The 23098-nt window shown below is 40.0% G+C and overlaps 4 protein-coding genes across 4 annotated transcripts; 3 read left to right on the top strand and 1 right to left on the bottom strand.

Moving 5' to 3' along the window:
• Window positions 1-212: 212 nt before the first annotated feature.
• Flo1 (flotillin-1) lies at window positions 213-4523 on the top strand. Its single transcript, XM_011647881.3, has 10 exons — window positions 213-378; window positions 786-861; window positions 939-1029; window positions 1254-1397; window positions 1479-1598; window positions 2436-2651; window positions 2726-2913; window positions 2976-3186; window positions 3268-3432; window positions 3513-4523. Exons 1-10 carry the CDS (start codon window positions 327-329, stop codon window positions 3528-3530), a joined length of 1281 nt encoding a protein of 426 aa, XP_011646183.1. The 5' UTR covers window positions 213-326; the 3' UTR covers window positions 3531-4523.
• A 154-nt stretch (window positions 4524-4677) lies between these two features.
• Window positions 4678-6389, top strand: LOC105432892 (ADP/ATP translocase-like). The gene is made up of 4 exons (XM_011647883.2): window positions 4678-4989; window positions 5076-5334; window positions 5488-5719; window positions 5814-6389. The coding sequence occupies exons 1-4, from the start codon at window positions 4836-4838 to the stop codon at window positions 6087-6089; spliced, it is 921 nt and encodes a 306-aa protein (XP_011646185.2). The 5' UTR covers window positions 4678-4835; the 3' UTR covers window positions 6090-6389.
• Window positions 6390-6604: 215 nt separating this feature from the next.
• On the bottom strand, window positions 6605-8137 carry LOC105432890 (uncharacterized protein CG1161). The gene is made up of 5 exons (XM_011647879.2): window positions 7893-8137; window positions 7692-7813; window positions 7276-7390; window positions 7059-7199; window positions 6605-6913 (listed from the first exon to the last, which is right to left on the bottom strand). The coding sequence occupies exons 1-5, from the start codon at window positions 7953-7955 to the stop codon at window positions 6764-6766; spliced, it is 591 nt and encodes a 196-aa protein (XP_011646181.1). The 5' UTR covers window positions 7956-8137; the 3' UTR covers window positions 6605-6763.
• A 669-nt stretch (window positions 8138-8806) lies between these two features.
• Window positions 8807-23070, top strand: Bsg (immunoglobulin domain-containing protein Bsg). Its single transcript, XM_011647876.2, has 5 exons — window positions 8807-9914; window positions 18829-19095; window positions 20376-20618; window positions 20820-21276; window positions 21802-23070. Exons 1-5 carry the CDS (start codon window positions 9839-9841, stop codon window positions 21845-21847), a joined length of 1089 nt encoding a protein of 362 aa, XP_011646178.2. The 5' UTR covers window positions 8807-9838; the 3' UTR covers window positions 21848-23070.
• Window positions 23071-23098: the final 28 nt, after the last annotated feature.

Here is a 23098-nt window from a genome sequence, read left to right on the forward strand (position 1 = left end):
TTAGGATTAAAAAAAGATGAAAGAAATAATAAATTAAACCGAAATTGAAATTAATCTATCTGGAAATGGACATTTCAATTTTAACGATGAATCCAAATCATATATCGCTGCGTCGCTTTGCGCCTCGCCCATGCGCGCTGTGTTCTGGACCAACCACCATAGGAGGATGGAAGCGCTCGGGTCGGACGGGGGGGGGGGGGGAAGGAGAAGATTATGCGCTATCGCGTATGCGTATACTGCGAACGTACGTCGACGTCAATCGGTTGCGCGTAGCTACGTTCTTTACGCGCGGTCATCGTTTCGTCACTCTACGTTAACGCATAATTATGAGCTGCGGATTCGTCACTTGCGGTCCGAACGAGGCTCTCGTCGTGTCAGGTAAATCGATGGCGAGAACCCTACCTCCGAGTGCCATTTGGAATACAAATTTTTTTCGCCGCGTATTTCTTCCGATTTTATCGTTCGTAGAAAAGTGGGGAAAAAATGGGAGACGCGCTCGGTCGCTCCTAGATAATTGATTCGCGTGACGAGACGGCGGGGGGGAAGCGCGGGATCGATTGGGAACAACCGCACCTATGTTCTGCTCTACTCGCGTTATCGCATTGGATCATTTCCTATATGATTAAATATAAATGATAAATGATGATAAATCGCTCGATTATGCATATAAAATTATCTGCGATTTGTCACTTAATTTGTGTTTAATCGCTGATTGAATCGTAGTCTCTTTCATGTCTCTTTTCCGTATCGCGAATTTTCTACTTTATGTATTTTTTTGATTTCAGGATGTTGCTACAGCAAACCTCTTTTGGTGCCTGGAGGCCGGGTATTTGTTTGGCCTCTTGTACAACAAGTACAAAAGTAAGTATCATAAAAGTACTTTTGATATATAAATAAGGTAATAAGATGAATTTTTTTGATTAATGTATTTTTTATAGGATTTCATTGAATACTATGACTTTACAAGTCGAAAGTCCAACGGTGTATACTTGTCAAGGAGTTCCCATATCTGTAACAGGGATAGCACAGGTAGCATTATATTACATTTAAAAGATATTACAATTATGTGTGTTACAGTAATAAAATTAACTTATATATTTAGCCCAAATTAGATATAAAATAGTTCATATAATATAATCATATAAAATATGTGTCATAAAATCAAATCACTTTGTAACAACTTAGAAACTTTATTAGCAATGTTGCATTTGTTAAAATTTACAAATGTGTAACGCAAAATATATTTGCACTAGGTAAAAATTCAAGGACAAAATGAAGAGATGTTATCTACAGCATGTGAGCAGTTTCTTGGGAAATCTGAGGAAGAGATACACAATATAGCTCTTGTCACCCTAGAAGGTCATCAACGAGCTATAATGGGTAGTATGACTGTAGAGGTATGTTGAATAAATTTCCCCTGTTGAAAAAATTTAAAAATTGTTTAGATTGCTGTATTTACACAATCTTTTTTATCATAGGAAATTTACAAGGATCGTAAAAAATTTAGCAAAGAAGTTTTTGAAGTTGCGAGCAGTGACCTAGTCAATATGGGCATTACTGTCGTATCATACACGTTAAAAGATATTCGAGATGAGGAAGTAAGTTTGTCACATTTTCAATCTACAAAAACAGGTATATAGACACACAAAAAAGTATGTAAATCAAACGCACAAATGTTCAAAATCTTTAATTGAGAAAGACAATATTTAATGTGTACAAGTAATTGAATTTTTAAATTGTACATAGTGTATATACAGATGTATATACAGATATTCAAAAGACCCCCTTTAAATGATTCAGTATTTATTAATAATTTATATGTGAGTATGAGCTTTTCTTTAATAATTAATATAGTTAGATCTTGTATATTGTAAATATTGAATACCTTTTTGTTTTGCTACTTGCAGGGGGCAAAGGTACGTTCAAATTTTATTTTATCACTATTATAACCTGATGTCACAGCGCACTTCGCTATGTCTTCTAACATTATTGTAAATTCTTCAGATTCTAAAAAAAAAACAATTTTCATTGCTTTTTGACAACAGCACAATGGTGCGCACTTGCAATACTTTCTTTACCAAATACATATATTGCTATTGATTCAATATTGAGATATCTGTAAATATCAAAATATGAAGATACTCTTGAAATCTGAGTCATTTCTTCAAGCAAAAAAAATAAAAATAATTTTTTTTTTAAGTTATATTTATTATAAAAGACTTGTACAGATTGTTATCATCAAATTTTGTTATTTAAAAATATCTCAGAGTTGAATTGGGACAGCTGGATATATATTTATACATGTTGCCTTTATGTCGTTCAGATACTGCTTACTCAAATGCTGAAATCATTTATTATTCATCGTATTATCATAAATTTAATTGTATTATGCAACAGTTTTATCAGTATGTATTTTATGAATATATTATTCATAGGGCTATCTACAAGCACTCGGTATGGCGCGTACAGCAGAGGTGAAGAGAGATGCTAGAATAGGTGAAGCAGAAGCGCGTAGAGATGCTCAAATTAGAGAAGCTATCGCCGAGGAACAAAGAATGGCTGCACGTTTCCTGAATGACACAGAGATCGCGAAAGCACAACGCGACTTTGAATTGAAAAAGGCCGCTTATGATGTCGAAGTTCAAACTAAAGTGAGGAGATTTTTAAGATTGCTTTTTGCAATCTATATTCGATGGACAGCATCTTATGAAAATATTACTTGTAGAAAGCCGAGGCAGAAATGGCTTTCGAACTACAAGCGGCGAAGACCAAGCAGAGAATTATGGAGGAGCAAATGCAAGTGAAGGTTGTTGAACGTAGTCAGGAGATCGCTGTGCAGGAGCAAGAGATGCTAAGACGCGAAAGAGAATTAGATGCCACTGTACGACGTCCTGCTGATGCTGAGAAATACAGGTATTTAGTAACAATTACGAAGTTAAGCTTTTCTTGTGCATCAACTAAGATTTATCTTTTAGATTAGAAAAAATGGCCGAAGCGAACAAATTGCGCCTTGTCATGGAAGCCGAAGCGGAAGCTGAAGCCATTAAAATTCGCGGTGAAGCGGAAGCTTTCGCTATCGAGGCGAAAGCTAAGGCAGAGGCAGAACAAATGGCAAAGAAAGCCGCCGCGTGGAATGAATATAAGAGCGCGGCCATGATCGATATGATGCTTGATACGCTTCCAAAGGTACATCAATCTTCACAAAATATTATTATTAAAAAAATACTACTCTAATTCTAAATATTCTAACTTTGATTTGTCTTACAGGTTGCCGCCGAAGTAGCCGCTCCTCTTTCTCAGGCAAAAAAGATAACAATGGTTTCGAGCGGTAATGGCACAGTCGGCGCGGAAAAATTAACCGAGGAAGTCTTCAATATTGTACAACGTGTTCCAGATCTTGTTAAAAATTTGACGGGTGTGGATATCGCGAAGGTACGCATGAAAATTCATTATTGTTCGCATTATGTAAGACTATAAGGTAAAGGTTTTCATATGAAAATTTTCTTTTCCAGTCGGTTCATGCTGCGTAAATGTGCAATACAGGACAGTTGAATGATTTCCCTGGTCATGCATTATTGTACATTTATGGAAAGTATTCAGTGAATTCTTCTGTTTTATATATATATGTTTATTTTAAGTCTTGCCCTACAGCGCGAGCCAAGTGTAATTGAATATCGGAATTTCTATATTATGAAAATTTAACACTTTCACTGCCATTTTATAGCGTTTGCTTGAAACACATGTGTATATGGTTTCAAATTGACGCATTGCTTTCGATTTCGAAAGTTAACTAATTTATATAAATTTATGTTCTGATTTTTTCCCTACAAAATTTTAAGAATTCACTCGCACAAGGAATTTCGTTCATCCCAATAAATTTTATTAATCTAGACAGTGAAAGTGTGGTACAACATTAGTATCGCTTACTACTGATATTATTTTTATACCAATCACTTTTTAATTGATATTTTACTACTATATTTAGTATATTTTCCTATCAACTCAATGTATTTTTAAATGAATGAAAAAGATGTGTGCGTTCTTTGTCGAATCTCTTAGGGACCGACCATGATGGTCCACTTGTTTGTCTATAACTCTATGCCAATACGTGCCGAATGCCACTTCTCTAAATATTCTATGTATCTTATAAATATAATTACCAAGCAACTGTTTAGAGAAGAAAGTATTTAATGTTTCTCGATCATTTAATATAGTTCAAGGTAAAAAAAATTTTTCTTCTAGTCTTCGAGATAAATTTATATGCAACATTTGCGTGTGAGCGTTCTATTTTCTGTATTTATAGGATAAAAAAAAATATATATTTTATCCCCTGTTTATATATATATATATATATAATCAATAATCACTGTGATCCAGTCATTTATATGAATCATAGTTGTAACTTTTGAATAAGAGTTTCGGATTACAAACATTTATATGATCGACATAAAGCTTTAAAAATAAATAAATATATATTCGATTTTATGTAAAGCAATGACACAAGTAAATGTTACGAGTACAAATTATGCGTCTTTTTCGTTTTATTCTTCGCGACTTAATTTAAACATTTTAAATTAAGCTTAAACATTTTTTTAATGTTTGAAGAAGTTCTCCTTTAATTGTTTCAAGCAGTGCTTGTAGTTTGAAGAAGAAACAAGTGACTCGTAGCATAGTAAAGTTTATGTTACGTTTCGTTCTTTTGACAGATTGTATGATGCACAATATTTTGATAAATACGTACGATTGCGACTAAAAGATGAGCAAACGTATAATTTTAACTATCTACGAACTGTTGGTTTCTTAAAGTATCTGTCAATTTCGGCAATCCTCAAGAAATGGATACTTACGAATCTTTTCTGATAGACTTCTTAGCAGGCGGTCTATCTGCGGCGATTGCGAAGACGGCGGTCGCTCCTCTCGAAAGAGTGAAATTGTTGCTTCAAGTGCAGCATACGTCGAAACAGATAAGACCTGAGCAACAATACAAAGGTACAATTACGTCGTTTCATGCGTGCAAAAAATAATCTTCACCCTTCGTTAGCTTCTCATTTTCTCGTTCATTACAATTTCATCAGGTATGATGGACGCGTTCATGCGTATACCTCACGAAACGGGATTTTTCAGTTTCTGGAGAGGCAATCTCGCCAATGTTATCCGATATTTTCCAACTCAAGCGCTCAATTTTGCGTTTAAAGACAAATTTAAAGCAATCTTTCTCGGAAACGTGCCACCGGATGCGTTCTGGCGACAGTTCGTTGGAAATCTAGCAGCCGGCGGTGCCGCCGGTGCGACGTCGCTCTTATTCGTGTACCCGCTGGATCTTGCCCGTACCAGGTATGCCTTACGTACATAAGAAATTACGCTTAAAGACGATGATTAAAATATCACGAATAAAAAGAGGAGGAAAATAACAATATGCATTCGTAGCTTGAGCGATAGAGTTCAGGACAGCTTGTATCTGCATAAGACAATAGTCTGATCTTTTAGATTAGCTGTCGACGTCGGAAGGGGCGAGAGACGAGAATTCAAGGGTATAACTGACTGTATATTTAAGATTTTTAAATCAGATGGATTTATCGGATTGTATCGTGGCTTCAACGTCAGCGTGCAGGGAATCATCATATATCGCGCGACGTACTTCGGACTTTACGATACTATGAGGGGCACGCTGTCCGATCCGAAGAGTTTACCATTGTACGTGAACTTTATGATTGCCGAGGTACAGGTCTCTTTCTTTACGCAAACGCATAGAAGAATACAAAAGAGTGTCGAGTACAATAACTCTTTTATTATGCAAGTATCATCCTTTGTAGCTAGTAACAACGATGGCGGGTATCATGTCCTACCCATTCGATACAGTCAGGAGACGAATGATGATGCAATCGGGACGAAGTAAGACCGACATAATGTACAAAAATACACTGGATTGTTGGATAAAGATAACAAGAAACGAAGGTCCCGGGGCTTTTTTCAAAGGTGCATTCTCTAACATTCTTCGCGGCACCGGTGGTGCTATCGTCTTAACATTATACGATACCATTAAAGATTCGATTGAGGAAGCAATTTTCGAAAAAGATCGAAAATCTTAGGAATTTAGTGAATCCTATCGCATACAAAAGCTTGTCTTATACAATTAAGAAGTGTTAGAAGTTTCATGTATGATTAAGGATTTTGTTAAGTACAATAATAAATAATTATTGAAACAAATTCTCTATCAAAAATATATACATGATATTAGTATTTCCATTCAAAAATATATATGAAAGCTGTTTCTGGCGCCTATTCACAGTGCCAAAATCCTTCCGCGAATTAGTTTTACAAAAATCTGTATATTAATTTCTTTTTCGTCTATGTACAGGATAATGCAACAATAAATATTAAACTCGAAATATTTATTCGCGAATATTTTTGATTAAAACTATTTATATACCATGACACGTGCGATTAATATATATTAATTAATTATTTAATAATTTATTATTTAATGCATTATAATCACAAAATTATAAAATCTTTGAATGTATCTTCTTCTTTTCATTGATCATCAGCCAAGAATCAATTTTTCAAGTGGCAAATTTTACGAAAATAAGTAATCGCAAACATCTTTTATTAATACTTAATGCTAGTTTATTACTGCAATTATATTTTTCTCAATACAAACTATTCGCGAAAGTTTTATTTTGAGATGACCGAATTATCGTCGCAACTAGAAATATTCTGTGTATTCAAATATTTTACATATTTAAAGAATGTAACATGCAATTTAATTTAACATGGTATGACGATCATAAATATTTCGTCTCTGTTCTCGAACTTGTCGTTTCCACTTGTCTTGCTGATGTCCAACGCGATTCAAAACATTGCCCCTCTCTCCCATTGGATGAGATGTTCCAGGTGCAAGAGATGCATCGTCCTTTGTAAAAGAAAATAACATGACATATTTAATAATTTAGTTATATTTAGCTAAGTTTAGTGATATTTAGTTTTAAAATATTACTTATTTTATATTTTCTTATAAACTTTAAAAAAAAGAAGAATGATGTATTTTTATGATGTACCTCCTCGTTATTATGCTCATGATAACCAATATTTGCCGAAGCCTTGTGTATCCTCTTGTTAAGTAATGGATCCAGACAAATTAAGAACAACATATAAATTACTAACAATGAGATAACCCATATAACTATTATCACCACAATCTGCAACAGAAATTTTCCTATCTTATTATTCTATCTTAGTGAATTTAAAATTTTTTGTCAGCAAAAAAATATGTACCTTAATGATAGTTGTATTTCTATTTTCATATTTGCAGTCGCATCGTGAACAAACCACTTCTTCTTTGCCCTTTATTTGATCACCAAGTTTCGGTAAGACAACACTTTTGCAATTGCTGTAAATTACATATCTGATTGAGAATCACCAACAAGGGACACTACTAATTGCATAAGAGATTTCTAATAGACTGTATTTTAACTGAACTTCTCACATCATTCATCTGCCCCTTTTTCCTTCAATATAGATGAACAATAAAAGTTCAGATGAAAAAAAAGACAGAAAAAACGATATTGTTAATTAAAAATTCACAGAAATTCACAGAACCTCGCTGAAGATTATAAAATAAAATAAACAAAATTTTTTTTCTTAAAATGAGTTTCATAAAAATAAATAGGAAATTTTATTTACGTAGTTACCATTGTAACGGTGGAACATTTGTGACGTATGGCGTCAAACGCTCCATGGATGACTGCGTCGTGTTTATGACGGAAGAGAGACCCGGGCAGATACATTTGCATCTTTTGTCGTCATACTGCGCCTAGAATTATTTGCAGTTAAAGATATTCGCGATCTCTAGCTGAATCAAATTCAATTCAACGCGAGAATCGTTATCTAACCTCAGCCTGTTGTGACAGGCAGGCTATAACGATTATTCCAACGGGAAGAATGTACTTCAACATTTTGTTTTTTACATTAGTGAACGCGGATTTTGCAGATCTTTAATGTGATCGAGTAAAAATCACACAATTAACCCCATGAAATCCTTGTCCAAACCATTGCGCACCAAGTTGTCAAACACAAAGCTCGTTCGTTTTACTAGGCAGTCCACAAATGTCACACATCCAAATTGGAAGAGGGTTCAAAATGGTTCAAGATTCAGGGGATCCAAACTAGAGGATCCAAATTCCCTTCTTGCAATGATAAATCCGCCATCACTGCTGTCCGCTTTCATTCTTAAATGATGAGCTGAAGACAGTTATGTAATCGAAAAAGTTCGAATGAGTTTTATATACATTTTAGATAATTAGTTAGAATACTCTCCTCACCTCTGATTTTGATAAAATTGGGCTCAGTCGACGTGATTTCACTCAAAATAAAACTTTTCCATCCCTTTTCTCTCCCTTCCCCGCGCCGCGAGATTTCTTTTATTTTGAGTGAAACCGCGATTAAATCCAATTTTATCAGAATCGAAGATGAAAGGGGTATTCTAAATAAGTACCATATTTTATTTTTTATTTTTATCAATGTTCATTAATTTTAATTTTGATATCTTTCTTTAATTTGTAGAATGAAGAAGAAAGTGAAGCCGAGATTAATTTACATTGGTAGAAAAGTTGACCAATCGCAGTCAAATAGCCTCCTCACATTTGATTGTGATTGGTCAATTTCTTATGGCTTAAATAACCTATTGTAAATCAGATCCAAGGCTGCTGCGAATCGCCGCAGAGTGCGCGACTGTAGAATTCGTTTTGTATCGTAAAATGAAGTGGCGGGAGAACGAGCGGCGCGTGACAGAACGAGACGAATATCGTGTGCGTGGGAGAAGGAGGAGGAAGTGGCGGAGTAAAAGAAGGAGGAGGAGGAGGAGAAGGCGGCTTCGAGCAGAAGACAGCGGCCGCCATTTTTCTTCTAACGTTGCCGTAGCCTGCGGCTCGCGCTGTGCTATCCCTCACGGTGATCGGTGTGTCTCCTTCCCCCTCCCCCCTCTCATTTTTTTCTCATTCGAGGGTGAATCGACGACGACGGTAACGAGGAGAAGGAGAAAAGAAAGAAAAAAGAAGGAGGTGGTTGACGGAGGAGAGAGCAACGACGACGATAACGACGACGACGACGACGGGGCGGCGACGGCATCCGGATGATCTCCGTGTATAGTGCGCATTAAAATAAGCGCCGAGTGCGAAGATAACGATAAGGACGATCAGACGTCAGTGGTAGATTCGTGACTGCTCTATCGCATCATCGGCGACGGCAACGGCAGCGACAGCAGAGACAGAGGAGGAGGAGGAGGCGGAGGAAGAAGAAGAGGAAGAGAAGGAGGAGGAAGAGGAGCAGTAGCAGCAGCAGTAGCAGTAGTAGTAGCAGTAATAGCAGCAGTAGCAGCAGCATCAGCAGCGGTGTGACGGCTGCTCTCGCGCAAACAATCCGATCGTCAGTCGTGCACGATCGGAGCGAAAGGAAACGAGAGTTGGTCTCGCGCGAGACGGACGGTTAACGGGCCGTCCGAGTCCACACGGCGGGAGTGACGGGGTGACGCGAGGGAGGTGGGAGTCGCGGGGAGGTCGCGGGGAGGTCGCGCGGCGGCAACGACGGCGACGAGGGGACGACGGAACGCGCTGGTACACCGACGACAGGGCATCAGCAGTGACCTCGGGACTGACCACCGTCGGGCAAAACCGTGGGACAGAGCCAGACTCTCCGCGCGTCCCAGGACCCGCTCTCACTCTACCCCCTCGACGACGACGACTCGAAGGTGGGGCATCCTGCCCGTCGTTGATAATCGAATTGTCGTGCACGGTGCACACGGTCACGCGCCACCGCGTACGTCGGCAGCAGCGCCACCGGGATGGAGAGACGAGCCGCATTCGTGTTGCTGGGGATGCTATATTTAGCGGCGGGCACCCTCGTCACGGTCCAGGCAGGTGAGTTTCTCTCTCTCTCTTTCTCTTTCTTTCTCTTTTTTTCTCCTCTCTTCGGCAGAGACAGGCACGCGCCGGCCTTCTCTTTCTCGCGCTCCTTCCGATGCCTCGCGATCGGCGCTGTCGCGATCACGTTCGTTGTCGCTTCGTGCTCCCTCCCCCCCTCCCTCCTCTCCCCCGTTCCTCCGTCGATTCCTGGCAAGCCGCCGAATCCGGTCTTCCCGACTCGCCCGATTTTCCCCGTCCGAGCGAGGACGACGAGGAGGCTTCGTCGCCGCGGTCGATAACGAGCGGCTCACGCGACGTCCGTGATTCGGTCGACGCTAATTGACGTTCACGACGATTGACAGACGTAATTTCCGAGACCGAAAGCCGATCGCTAACGATCCGAGTTGCCTCGTTAAACCTTGAGTTTTTTTTTTTCTTGTTGATGCTCCATCCTTCGAAAAATGTGCCTGACATTTCTCCTTGATCGCCGCACGATCGTTTCGTATCACGGTTCTTCTTTTCTTTTTTATACTTGGCGTAATCCTAACTGGATGAAGCAAGCTACTTAATAACGAGGTGTGACAACAATGCAAAATAACTGAAAATAGACCAAACAAAATCGAAATTGAAAAGCAAAGTGGAAACGCGCGATGACGCAATACAAAAATTATTTAGAACGGAACGCAACAGTTCTGAAACTGTGTTTCAGTGTTACTTTGTGTTTCATCGGCAGAAACGTGCTGAAAGTTCGTTCGCAGAGAAGAACCTGTCCGACGATGACAAACTCGAAGTAAACCGGCGCGGTTGCTTCCCGATCACGGTCGTCCTTCATCGATTGAAGGGGCAGCTATATGTCGGCCACTTTTCGTAGCGCGATTGGTGAACCTGAAATTTCCCTCCGAATCACGAATTTGAGCGAATTAATCGGACGCTCATTAAGACCCGATCGAAATCCGCGCGTGACAGACGGAGACTTAATTGATTCAAGAGTCGCGACGAGATTCGCCGTCGCTTCTCAGCTCGCTTAAGTCGTGATAATAAAGCGAAGATAATAAACCGTTAGCCGTGTCGCAGGGCGATGAACGATTAAGAATGTTTAAACACGCACGCTTTGGCGCTCCATAAAATCGAGCGGACGTTTGCGTTATTATTAAAAGTCCGATTTTTCTCCCAAGCTTCCTCTCGCACCATATAATTTTGCGCGCGATGCTCGAAAGATATTAGAGATGAATTGTCGTTAAGAGGAAACGGAATTTTCTGCCACTCGTTGCCTCTCCGTTGTCGATCGTCATTGTCCCCGTTTCATAGGATTGTCCGAGTCCTCATAATACGCACAATACGCGAAACGAGAGAAAGACGTGTCTCTCCGGCGCTGAATGCAGATTGCGGATTTTAGATACGAAAATGGGAACGTCTCGGGCGCGACGTGGAGCTTTCTGTCTAATCCTGGTAAAGCTAGAAAGAGGGATGATTACGTGGTACAATCGCACGGAATCGCAATCTTTGTTATCTCGGGTAGTCGAGTTTATTACAGCCGTGTCTTGTGGATTTTATCTCTAGATTAGATTGCTGGTACCAATGATGGTGGGATACGTATTTCCGTAATTTGCACTACGGACTTTCGATACGACATCTAGAGCTGCTTGGAACTCTTGGAAGTTGGAGCGAGGTTCTTATAATGAGACTTTAATATTGCGATAAGAATTTAAAATTGCAAATTACTAGATTTAATTTTTGTTTGGTTATTAATTGATCTATTCTTTCTAATTGAATCAGTCGTATTTAAAATGAAGTAGATATGTATATATTTGATAAAAGTGAGATAGAAAATTTTAGTGCAGTCCAGTACAGAGACAACAAAACAAACCTAATATTTCTATTTATTCTGTGCACGTCTTGCACGTTTCGCAAATGTGAAGATTAACGGAAAAATAAAAAAAAAAAATTGCATCTGTCTTACATGTAATTCTTTGTCGAAATTACATTTTTATTACATTTTTGACGTGCCGATCGGTAATTTTGTTACGGGAGTCTGCAATCTGAACTTTTCGACGTTATCGCGATGATCACGATGGAAATCAAATGTCACACGAAACGCAGATGTAAATCGACAACTGCGCGCGCGCGCGCGCGCGCGTGTGTGTGTGTGTGTGTGTGTGTAGTGGATGTTTCTTTATTTACAAATGTACGAACACACTCTTGATTTTATCGCGCTTCTGACGCTGAACTGACGCGTCGCGTATTTTTTCTTCCTCGATTTCATCGGATCGCCTTTGAGAATTTCGTGCCGCGCGGTTTCGTGTTTACGAACACACGGATTTCATCAGCGAGATCTTCTCTCACGAACCGCTAATATTTACGACATGTCTATCAGGAACGATACACCCACATTCGGGGGGTAGCATCGTGAAAGGAAATTTCCCGGCGGTGAAACCGAAGGTCTCACTCTCGTTCGATTCTCGAGCACGCATTGAATCACGTGTAAAAAGGTACTTGAACATGCGAAAGTAAATCGTAACGGTGCAAATGCTTCAAGGTCAACTTTACTTAAGGATTTGTCAAAGAAGACGACGGAAAAAAACCTATCCGGAAAAAAACATTTCTATCCATTTCTCAATGTGGATTAAATTTAATCTGGCTTACCTCTTTTAATTCTAACAGTCAGATAAGGGTGATAAATTAAACCGGGATTAAAATTATATCGATAGAAATAGACATTAGAAATTGTTAGGAGACGTGTGAGCTTTGCAACATGGATTTGAAATTCGTCGAAACGTTCGCGGAAACGTTCGAAATTTTGGAACGCGACGGGAGGACGGAAAATCGCCGGGCGGGGCGTTTATTAATGCGATTTGCAATTTGTTGAATATCTCGCGACGAGGCGTCGCTTTCTAGGTCGCTTAATGAGAGAATTATCGACATCGTCGGGACGCGTTCTAAAAAAGTTTAGTCGATAATGCTGCAACTGTGCATCCTCGCGAGTCACAGCATGCTGCGCCCCCCCCCCCCCGCAACAGCATCGCAACTCTCCATCGACCCTCGGGGAAGGAACTCGCGATTTGGAACTTCGTCATTTTTCGCGACCAACTCGGAATTACGTAATATAACGATAAATATTGGAAAATTCATCGGTAAGTAATGGGGGTGTAAAATAATCTCGTCGACGTGTATCGATCGATCGTAACATTTCCGTTTCCGTAACGTTTCCGTTAACTCCACGTCAATCTTCGGAATATTAACATTTCGGGTCGTTGATGATGTACGCATTAATCTCCCGTTAGCTTATCGGGATTCCAAATTTAAGGATACGTTAAAACTCGATGTCTTCCCAAATATTTGAAAATTCTGCTGAATCGCTTAAGATTTCTTCTAAAGGTTCTCGTCGATCTTCGGCATTGCGAAGGTGGATTTTTCGACGTGCGCGATATTTTCGACACGAAGGACGTGCGCGGCCATTTTCGTCGAATATTTATTAAGAAAACACGAAGGTAAAGCGAGGAAAGGAGTAAAAGAGCCTTTTTATCGAATCTCCCTTGATCCTATAACGGCGAGATTATCTCGTTGGATCTCTTTCGCGCTTTATCGATGGCACTCTCTCTTTTTTTTTTTTTTTTCTTTCTTTTTTCTCCATCAGCGATAACGAACGATGCGGTAATAACTGGGCAGGCCGCACGTCATCGCGCGGAACGTTACTTTCACGACGCGAGAAGGACTCGGCCGAGATGCGGCTGCCAAGGTTTCTCCATTACGTGATTCCACGTAAAATCCGATTCCGCATGCAGTGCGTAAAACTTCGCAACGGACGATCGCAGCGTGCGGATCGCCTCGAAAAATCGCGACGCGAACGCCGAGGGAAAAACGCATTCCCGCGTCGTCCGGGGAACGCGTTCAGAAATAATGTCCGGGTGCATCCAGATATCATTTTATCCCCCCGTTTAACATTTGATGAACAATCAAGGATGAAACGATCCGGTGTTTTTGAACCGCCGGCCGATCCGCGACCGCGGGTCGAGGTGGAAGATGACGACAAGGGCGAGCTATTCGCGCGTCGCGGTGACTTTCGTTGCGCAACAATCGACCCTGTTCTCCGCTCACCCAGAAAACTCTCGTCTCGTTTCCCGCGAATGGTAACCCATATCTGGTATCTGTTCGCCGAGAGAGGGATCGTTATAGACACCAGCCTCCGATAGACACGTCGGCGGGAGGGAGAGCGCGCGGACGTCGTCTTTACATGCCTGCTTGCTCGCTTGCTTGTTTGTCTGCCTGTCTGCCTGCCTGCCTGCGTTTGTGCCAGACGCGAGAGAAGGCTAAAAACTTAACAGCTTGCGCGGCTCGCCTATTTTTACACCTATAAACTGCGAATCATAATCACGTCCCGAATCGAGTTGGAATAGGCGCTAAAGAATGGACATGGACTCCCGTGACGTGGACACTCGGATCTTGGACTCTTGTCAAGGTTAAGGTCCATGGACCCTTTCGGAATTCGAAGGAATGTCACTGTGCATGAACGATGTTAAAATTCGAGGAAATTCCCTGAAAGGAATAATCGATAAGCTTTGGGAAACGAGAATTTTTCAAATTTCAAACATTGGAAATTAACGAAATTTTTTTACGTACTTTGTATCGCCTTGTGAGAATTTAAATTTTATTTTGATAAAGAGGAAGTTGTACCAGTTGCATTTTTAGCTCATTCGATCTCTGCATTCTTAATCTTGTATCGTCAAAAATTGGCAGTACATGTTAAAATAAAAACCTTACATAATTACAAGGGATATAAATATCGAGCTAAAAATAAGAAGGAAAATGTTTTGAAATCAAAAGCTCTTCATTGTGAGGAAGTACGATATAAATGTACTTGATTAATAACATAACTCGTCGTCTATGACAGAACGCGAATTATTACTCTTGATTATATTTTATTTTAGAGATATTTTATTTTAATCGATACATAGCAAATGCTAACGATACATTTGTAACGCCGAGAACTTCTCTATGAGATACAGAGGAAAAACCTTGTACCTTCTAAAGAAAAGTACCATGAGTCAAAAGTAATATCTTTAGTCAAATTACTATATTTATTATTATTTTATTCATGCATATATCTTATGTTTTAATGTATCACGAAAAATCGGTGTCTTCTATCGGTGTAAAATATTTCTACAGCAACTCAAAATGTCGTTTTCACTTAGAAATTAGTATTTAGAATTTAGAGATAGTATGTGATACTCAAGATTAGGAGTGTGTTTTTATGTTAGCCACCACGAAAAACTGCGAAAAACATTTTTATTCCCGAATGCCAGATGAGAATACTCACGTTTCATCCTGCAAGGATGCATCTATTTTTACGATTCCCAAAGGGAATCCCGTAATCTTTGCGACTCGGCACGTAGAGGAGGCCACGTTCAAGAGTACGAACTCTCGAGACGAAAATGAAACGAGTCTAGGAATACATCCCGAAAGTGTGTCACATCTTGCCTTGATTTACCGCGCTGAAAAATGCAACACTGTGTGTGTCGCGAGACTCCAATGGACCGGTACGAATCGTATAACATCACGAGATGTAAGCTGAGAAAAAAAAAAAGTACCACGAACGTGTTCGAGGTACCTGACTAGAGTTCATAGCTAACAGTGGACGAGCGCGAAATTAAACGAGGCGAGTGTACGAGCGCGAAAAAAATTGCTCTCCGATTGAGAGCAATTAAATTTGTGAAATTTAACGCACGGCTATCGGCTTTCCTCTCCTCGCGAGAATTCCTCGCGTGTGAAACTGCAAACTGTGAATGTGTGCGCGATACAGTCACGAGTCGGGAATGTGAATCGTGACTATACTCGAAGGACGCGTCCTTCGATCGTGGAACTCGGCTCGCTTCAAATGTCATTCACCTAAAATTTAATCGCTCGTTCCAGAAGCGCCGAGTGCGGTAATTCTCTTTCGGCACTTTTCGCGTTCGCGTCCGAACGACCGACTTGATTTTCTTTTTTTTTTTAAGCGCGCACCGAAGAGAGCACTCGGGTGCCCGTCGTCATTTTCAATCGAGGGACATTTCTCCCTCGCGAACCTCGTGTGCGCGGATTTTCAGCTGCGTGGAGCCGTCGTGAAAGCGGGCTTAAAATAACATTCGTAGTTTATTGATTTTCCCGGAGTTACCCGTGCCCCGCCGATTCGCATTCGAACGCCGTGTCAGTCCGGCCGGACAATTCCTCTTCTGTCCGCCGGATTGGACCGGACTTCGTTTTGGGAAAGAGAAAAAAAAAAAATCGGAAATGTAAACAAAATTCTTTAAACACGGCCGCGCGACACATCGAGCAATGATCCCGCGGCGGGATGATTCGATAGGAATTCAATATCAGCTCGGTCATCACATATTACAGCTTGATTGCCACTTACGACCTCGCGGCCACGACGGACTATATTCGTCTTAAAGACGGGAGATTGAACTCTCGAACGTTACTCGACTGATTATTGTTTGCGAATTCGTGTGTCTGCCGTCCGAGCGCCCGAGAAGATTTATACGAACTCGAGAGAAATTGATTTACGGTGAAATCAAACGACGAGCGGTACACACGAGAGAATATCGATTTGGACATTCGACAGAAACTCCACGGTCTTCGTAACTCTTTTATGAACAAAGGTACCAAAGGTATACTCGATCTAAACAATGTCGTGTTGGAGCGTGAACGAAAGGAGAATTGAAAACGAGAATTATAGAAATATATTTCGTTCAAAAATTCAATCTTTTCGAAATACATTCGGTGTGACTTTTGCTACAATGAAGTGAAAATGCAGAGAAAAGCTGAGCGTGAATGTTAAAATTATTTATGTTAAATTGCACAGTAAGAATTAAAATGGACATTGGACGTAGCCGGAAATATTCCATCCGATAAGAATAATTGGACAATGCAACACGTCAAACGAATTGCCTGTTCTTGGAACTTTGTTTCATTAGATTATTCTCGTGAATGGCGTTCACGTGCCGATTATCGGCATGTTGAATCTGCAATTAGGATGAGTTTCGCCTTGTAACGAGTCTAATTCGCTTAACGTTAACGACGGTATCGACATTTATTTTGCCGTGCCGCGATTCGAAAGTAACGATTTGCGCTCTGATTCATATTCTCACTGGCCATGCCAGACCGTGCTTTGTCACTATTTATCACTGTGGAAGTACTATGACGCATGTAACTTGCTCGCACACAGATGCGCATACGTCATCACGCTGGTATAATTCTGCTGATTCGTCATCAACGGCGTAGCACCAGTTGCTGAGAGAAGAGGCTTTTGTCCGAGCCATTTATTTAACAGTTCCTAATTATACATGTTGTACGAATATTATTTTAAATATTTAAGTGTAATTTTGTTTTAATAAGTATTTAAGTATAATTTAACAAAATAAAAAAAACACCGATAAAAAATTCTAATAACGAGAAGATGAAAGAATAAAATAAATTGGCTTCTCGCGAGAATTTGATAAAATTTAATCTTCCTATCGAATCGCGGTTCTTTAGTATAGAAATTGAATTTGATGTAACTTAAAAATTGGAATATGCGCTTTGTAAAAATGGACGAGATATATTTTGAATGTTAAACGATGTATTAAGATAAAATTTGACAAAAGAATCCACGATTAAATTAATATCTACCAATATTTCCCATGATTAGCATCTCGTAAAACTGAGTTCTTTATACTCAAGTTGTTTCGAGGAATAATTCATGATAAAAGTCACGAGAACAGCTGCTCACGACTGAGCGCAATCAGCTAGATTACTACTAATTGTTTTCGCCGCGAAAAAAAATTCCGGTTTACATCACCGCTCCGCGTACGTTTCCTCGCTAAAATAATTAATTATTTGCGGTCATACATGCGGTCATACATGCGGTCATACATGCGGTCGATATCCAGTTTGTGATCACCCACACTCGGGCGGTTAAGAATCGACGATATAGGAGAATCATTTCGCGGACGATGCACATTGAAACCTGTAAACCTGCGTAAGTAAGATGATGGTCCTATTCTCTCGATGGATAAATACGCGTTCTCGAGTCGTAGACGATATATTCAAATCATTCCCATTCGCGCCCCGAGATAAGAATAAATATACATATCGCCGTCACGCCTGTGTGTTTTTTTTTACGAGGCACCGTCTGTCACGTAAGTTCTCCGGAGTTCAATATTGATCGACCGCCGCTATGAGTAGAGAGAGAGAGAGAGAGAGAGAGAGAGAGAGGGGGGGGGTCGCGCGAGTCTTGAGATTTTGACCAAATCTCTCGGCTTAATTCTGAGACGGAAATAAACCCCAGCTGAGCCGACCCACCGGGTATTCGGAGTATTTAATATTAATGTATTTAACGGAAACACGAAATGTCTTCGCTACTAAGAGAATACGTGATCGATATTACCTTGAGGCTTAATGGTGCATTCGTCCGCGATAAGGGCTCTTCGGCGCTCCATTCCGCCTTTTATCCACGCAAGGTGAATACTTTCGAGGGTTGTCGCGACCAGGGTCAGTCATTTGTATTCGATCTGCCCTGCGTGACTATAAAGAAGCTACAGTCACGCAGAGGAAACAGGGAACGATGCATTTTCTTCGAAACCGCGTGAAAAGCATCGCGATAATTAGTGAGGGTATGCACATGGCATCCTCATGCCGCGAAATCTATTCTATTACGAGTTCTGTAATTATTTGCGAAGTTACACTCTCCTTATTGGAACGAGCTTTGAATTTATTAATTAACGCCCGACGTTATTCCTCGTACTTTTCTCTTTATCATTCCTGGATATATAAAATTACGAGAAGCCAGTAGACTAATCTGACTAACAGATCAACTCAGCTAAATTAAAAAGTGATATCTATATCTTCCTTGCATTTTCCTGACTTTTATATATATATATATATTTGAATGTTTTTTTTTTTTTTTTTTTTTCTACAGAGATGAAGTATGACGGGCCATCGGTTGTGCACGAGGGAAAACCGTGGGACATCGAGTGCAACGGTTTGAAGAAGGATGATCTCATTAGGTGGACCAGGAATGGCCAGACCCTGGAACCTGAGTTGTCCAGTGGTCAGCTGGTCGTCACCTCGATACCCGAAACCGGCACCAGCAAGCTCTCGGCGAAGCAGGCGACCGAGAACCACGATGGAGACTACAAATGCACCCCCGACAGTTCGGAGTTTTTCCACCTCTCGATATATTTCGGTTCGTAACCTTACGAAACTTCGCGTTAATAAACCGAAATTCTAACCATCCGAGGGATCTGCCGGCAAAAAAATTCCATTGCGAGATGAGAGACGGTTTTTCGTAATTTACGATTTTTCCCTCTGCGCGACAGCACGTGACGTGCTGTTTGTCACTGTTTCCATTACGAAGATTAGCGTACTTCTGGTGATCGTTAAACGAGAAACTTAATATTGTATTATCATGTTTATTACACACTACGCAAAACACACGCCTAAGATCCCTCGGGCCTGATAAGCCGCGAAATATCGATTATCGATTAAATTAAGAAGTCAAGTATTTACCTTCACAGAGATATGTGATTTATATCTGAAATCTTTTCTCGTGTGATAATATTTGATAACTGATACGCTGCCTGGAATAAAGACCCAGATATTGTTTTATAGCACGCGCAAGATTATTTTACCCGGTTTCCTTCTCTCTGGACGTGAAAATGTATTTCCGACACGCGATTATTAATATTTATTACACTATTTCTCGTCAGAGCGAACGTATTATATAAAACATTAACTATTGTCTATGCGAAAATTAAGAATACGAAAGCTTTATGCTTTTTATGTAATAATAATAATGATATATCATTATTATTACATTAAAATCGTTCTTGAAATTCATTAGTAATTAATAATCCATTTCGTGGATATATAATGTATGATATTTGAAATATAAATTGTGAAATTATTACAATTATCATTAATTTATTAAATATTATGATATTAATCACATGTCTCTAATCGTGTAAGATAATCGATTTGTTTTATGTTACTCTACAAATATTTGAATTCTGATTACTGAAATAATGTGACGAATGTCTTATGTTCGAAAATCGGAAAAGTTATTTTATACGTATTTAACTCGAATGCAAATTCGCGTAGAAGTGAATGAACTTTTACGAAAGCGGAATATACGAATTAATCGTTTGTTCAATTGTCGCGTTTCTTAGCTATTATTATAGGACATTTAGGACGACGTTCTAAAAATATAACTGCAGTTGGTAGTTGCCTCGTCACTCACGCATTATGATACTTGAGTAATTTATGATAAAGTTATAAATCAATTCCTTCATTGTTTTAAACAAAAAAAGGAGATAAGGGGAGAATTTTAATGATCGTCTTTAAAGTCTTGTCACGAGACGAAAAAAATCTGTACGTGCATTAATTTTCCCGCGATTATGCATTTAATGCTGCGAGTTATATTTAAACGTACAGCACCGAGAAACAACATCTTCTTGTTTGACGCAGATATTAAGATTAGAGTACTTACGCCCAAGGACATACCTTTGATTCTTGAATGCGCAAACAGAAGCACCAGCGATAAATGGCTGAAGGAGAAGGTACCGGTGATCACCGCACTTGCTGGTCACGAGGATGCCTTCAAGATTAATAACGAGACTGGTAATCTGGAGATCTTAAAGGATAAGGAGGAGGTTTATGGAAATTACACTTGTAACATGGCCAACTCCACGGTCGAGTACAAAGTCCTACGTGAGTACTCCGGCACAATATTTTTAGATTTATATAAAAAAAAAAAGCAAATTATTAGAAGTAATCTGTTCATGTGATAAGGACATTATGTATATTTTAGTCATTGCAATTAAGATGTTTATTTTATGAAAAAAAAAGAAACGTTTTTTGACGGATTGAAAAGAATTTTTCACACTCACACTTAATGCACTGAAATTTCAGCAAGGCCAGTGGCGCATCTGGCTGAATCTACCACCGTGGTAGAAGGCGAACCGCTGCACTTGATATGCGGCAGTAAGCAGGATCCCAGCCAACTCCGCGGCGTAAAAGTATCCTGGACATTCGGGGATCAGAATTACACGCGCAGCATGGATCGTGTGAAGATCACCAAGGACAAGGAGAGGGGAATCTACGATGCCGTCCTGATTGTCGAAAACATTCAGATGAACGATCGCGGTCATGTTTTCTGTAGGATGTCGTTCAACTGGTCCGATCCTGTATTGGAACACACATCGGAGGCCAAGACATTCCTCAGGGTTAAGGACAAGCTCGCCGCACTCTGGCCATTCCTAGGCATCTGTGTGGAAGTCGTTGTTTTATGCGCCATTATTCTAGTGTACGAGAAGAAGCGGAACAAAGCCGAACTCGAGGAATCCGATACTGATCAGAGCCCTGATACGTAAGTGTGTTTTGAAATTACCATATCCCATTTGATTATGGAATTCTAATATTTTACGAAATGTACGATGGAGTTACGACTTTATATCCTCTGCTCGATGTAGTCTTATCTTGGAACATGATGAACCCATTGAACCCTTGGAAATTATTCCCGTTGATGGACCCTTGGAATGGCATGTTCCTTTACACGGACCTCTCCCACCTGATTTACCTCCGTTACCGCAGTTCCGACCTGTTAAGAGTGTTCACTTCAAACCTACTTCGGATAAGATTCAGAAACATCGTACTTCAAAATCAGCTCCAGCTTGGCTAAATTATTTATTTCGATTGTTTACGAAAAAAAAACGCAGATGAAGATTATTTACCTTATTCCACTTCAGTCTTACTCCGCTCCCTTATAGTTATAAGCTTCTAGGGTTTGTGTATATAACTTACAAGATGTGAATTTTATATCAATGAAAATATTTTATAAATTTTTGTCCGTAGCTACTATTTGTCTGATATTCTGTTCTTATTGAATTTATAGTAAACCGACGCCCAACAAGGAATCTGACGTCAGGCAGAGAAAGTGAGATAGCAAATACATGAATTAGAGCGATGCGATAGAAGCGGAAGAACGGGTCGTCATGTGTAGAGTGTTATAATGAAAATCTGTAAAAACAACGGAACACGGCTTTTGAATGAGAGATGTGTCGTCACAAATGTGGGATAAACATTGCAAAATGGACATCAGCGGGCTTGAGTGGGCCATTCATAGTGCGCACCTGTGTGAAAACAGGCTTGTGCAGCAAACGCGTGCAGAGCAGGATCACACAAGTTACTAACAAATTAAATTAAGCCTTATTACGGTGTTCACTCCATTTATCAGATGTTCGCCTGTTCGTATTCTTTAATTATACCGCTTTGATTGACAGAAAGAAGGAGAAAGAGAGAGAGAGAGAGAGAGAGAGAGAGAGAGAGAGAGAGAGAGAGATGTGTTAATGTACAAGTGCCGATGATGACACGATAATGTGTGCGAGGGGATAGAGAGTGAGAGAGAGGGAGAGAAAGAAAAATAATGTATGTATGAATGAAAAAGCTAACAAGAAAACAGACCGATAGATTGAAAATGAAACAAATAAGCAGAGATAAAATAGCGTGCCCGCTGAGCGCGAGTACGCGCGCAATTACATATAATTTCCTACAAAGCGCTTCAGAATGCGTTCCGACGAGCATCGTAATTCGATCGTGCGCATCGTCCCATTGCTTCGCGCGGCATCTGCACTCGCACTCGTCGGGCACGCCACAGGCATATTAGATTCGCGTAGAACTCGTTTCTCAAACTTCGCACGTGTGACCGAAGAAACAAAAAAAAAGAAAACTTTATGGTAGAGCCGAAAATATGTGCTCGATGCTAGTTATGTAATAATAGGAACGCGGACAGTGCGTGCCACAATTGACTTCCGGATATATGCTCGCGTACTTTTAGAGATTGCAAGAAAGATAGATTGAGAGAGAGAAAGAGAGATTGAGAGAGAGAGAGAGAGAGAGAGAGAGAGAGAGAGAGAGAGAGAGAGAGAGAGAGAGAGAGAGAGAGAGAGAGAGAGAGAGAGAGAGAGAGAGAGAGCGGGAGAGCTTATCTTTGGCGTCGCCTTATATTCCATCGCTCGTGAAGATATCCCGGAAGTCTGGCTGCACGCGACGCCGTTGTTAATGACATTAATGTAATTAATACTGTAATGTTATTGCCATCGTTACTACTGCTGCTACATCTATCGTTATTATGATTATTACAAGTATTATATCGTTAATTTTATCACTCTATTGTAATAATTTATAATCCG

This window comes from Pogonomyrmex barbatus, unplaced genomic scaffold (assembly GCF_055798465.1).
Source record: "Pogonomyrmex barbatus isolate J1 unplaced genomic scaffold, ASM5579846v1 scaffold6, whole genome shotgun sequence".
In the NCBI taxonomy this organism is placed as follows: domain Eukaryota; kingdom Metazoa; phylum Arthropoda; class Insecta; order Hymenoptera; family Formicidae; genus Pogonomyrmex; species Pogonomyrmex barbatus.

What these genes read in the sequence shown, in the direction of transcription:
- LOC105432890 (XM_011647879.2), bottom strand. Translation starts at nt 7,955, where the DNA reads ATGTTGAAGTACATTCTTCCCGTTGGAATAATCGTTATAGCCTGCCTG. An exon ending in AATGTTCCACCGTTACAATG is followed by an intron (nt 7,391 to 7,691) that starts GTAACTACGTAA and finishes TGTAATTTACAG; the next exon opens with CAATTGCAAAAGTGTTGTCT. An exon ending in ATGAGCATAATAACGAGGAG is followed by an intron (nt 6,914 to 7,058) that starts GTACATCATAAA and finishes TCTTTTACAAAG; the next exon opens with GACGATGCATCTCTTGCACC.
- Flo1 (XM_011647881.3), top strand. Translation starts at nt 327, where the DNA reads ATGAGCTGCGGATTCGTCACTTGCGGTCCGAACGAGGCTCTCGTCGTG. An exon ending in AAGATATTCGAGATGAGGAA is followed by an intron (nt 1,599 to 2,435) that starts GTAAGTTTGTCA and finishes TATTATTCATAG; the next exon opens with GGCTATCTACAAGCACTCGG. An exon ending in TGCTTGATACGCTTCCAAAG is followed by an intron (nt 3,187 to 3,267) that starts GTACATCAATCT and finishes TTTGTCTTACAG; the next exon opens with GTTGCCGCCGAAGTAGCCGC.
- Bsg (XM_011647876.2), top strand. Translation starts at nt 9,839, where the DNA reads ATGGAGAGACGAGCCGCATTCGTGTTGCTGGGGATGCTATATTTAGCG. An exon ending in CCTCGTCACGGTCCAGGCAG is followed by an intron (nt 9,915 to 18,828) that starts GTGAGTTTCTCT and finishes TTTTTTCTACAG; the next exon opens with AGATGAAGTATGACGGGCCA. An exon ending in GGTCGAGTACAAAGTCCTAC is followed by an intron (nt 20,619 to 20,819) that starts GTGAGTACTCCG and finishes CTGAAATTTCAG; the next exon opens with CAAGGCCAGTGGCGCATCTG.
- LOC105432892 (XM_011647883.2), top strand. Translation starts at nt 4,836, where the DNA reads ATGGATACTTACGAATCTTTTCTGATAGACTTCTTAGCAGGCGGTCTA. An exon ending in CTGGATCTTGCCCGTACCAG is followed by an intron (nt 5,335 to 5,487) that starts GTATGCCTTACG and finishes CTGATCTTTTAG; the next exon opens with ATTAGCTGTCGACGTCGGAA. An exon ending in TGAACTTTATGATTGCCGAG is followed by an intron (nt 5,720 to 5,813) that starts GTACAGGTCTCT and finishes CATCCTTTGTAG; the next exon opens with CTAGTAACAACGATGGCGGG.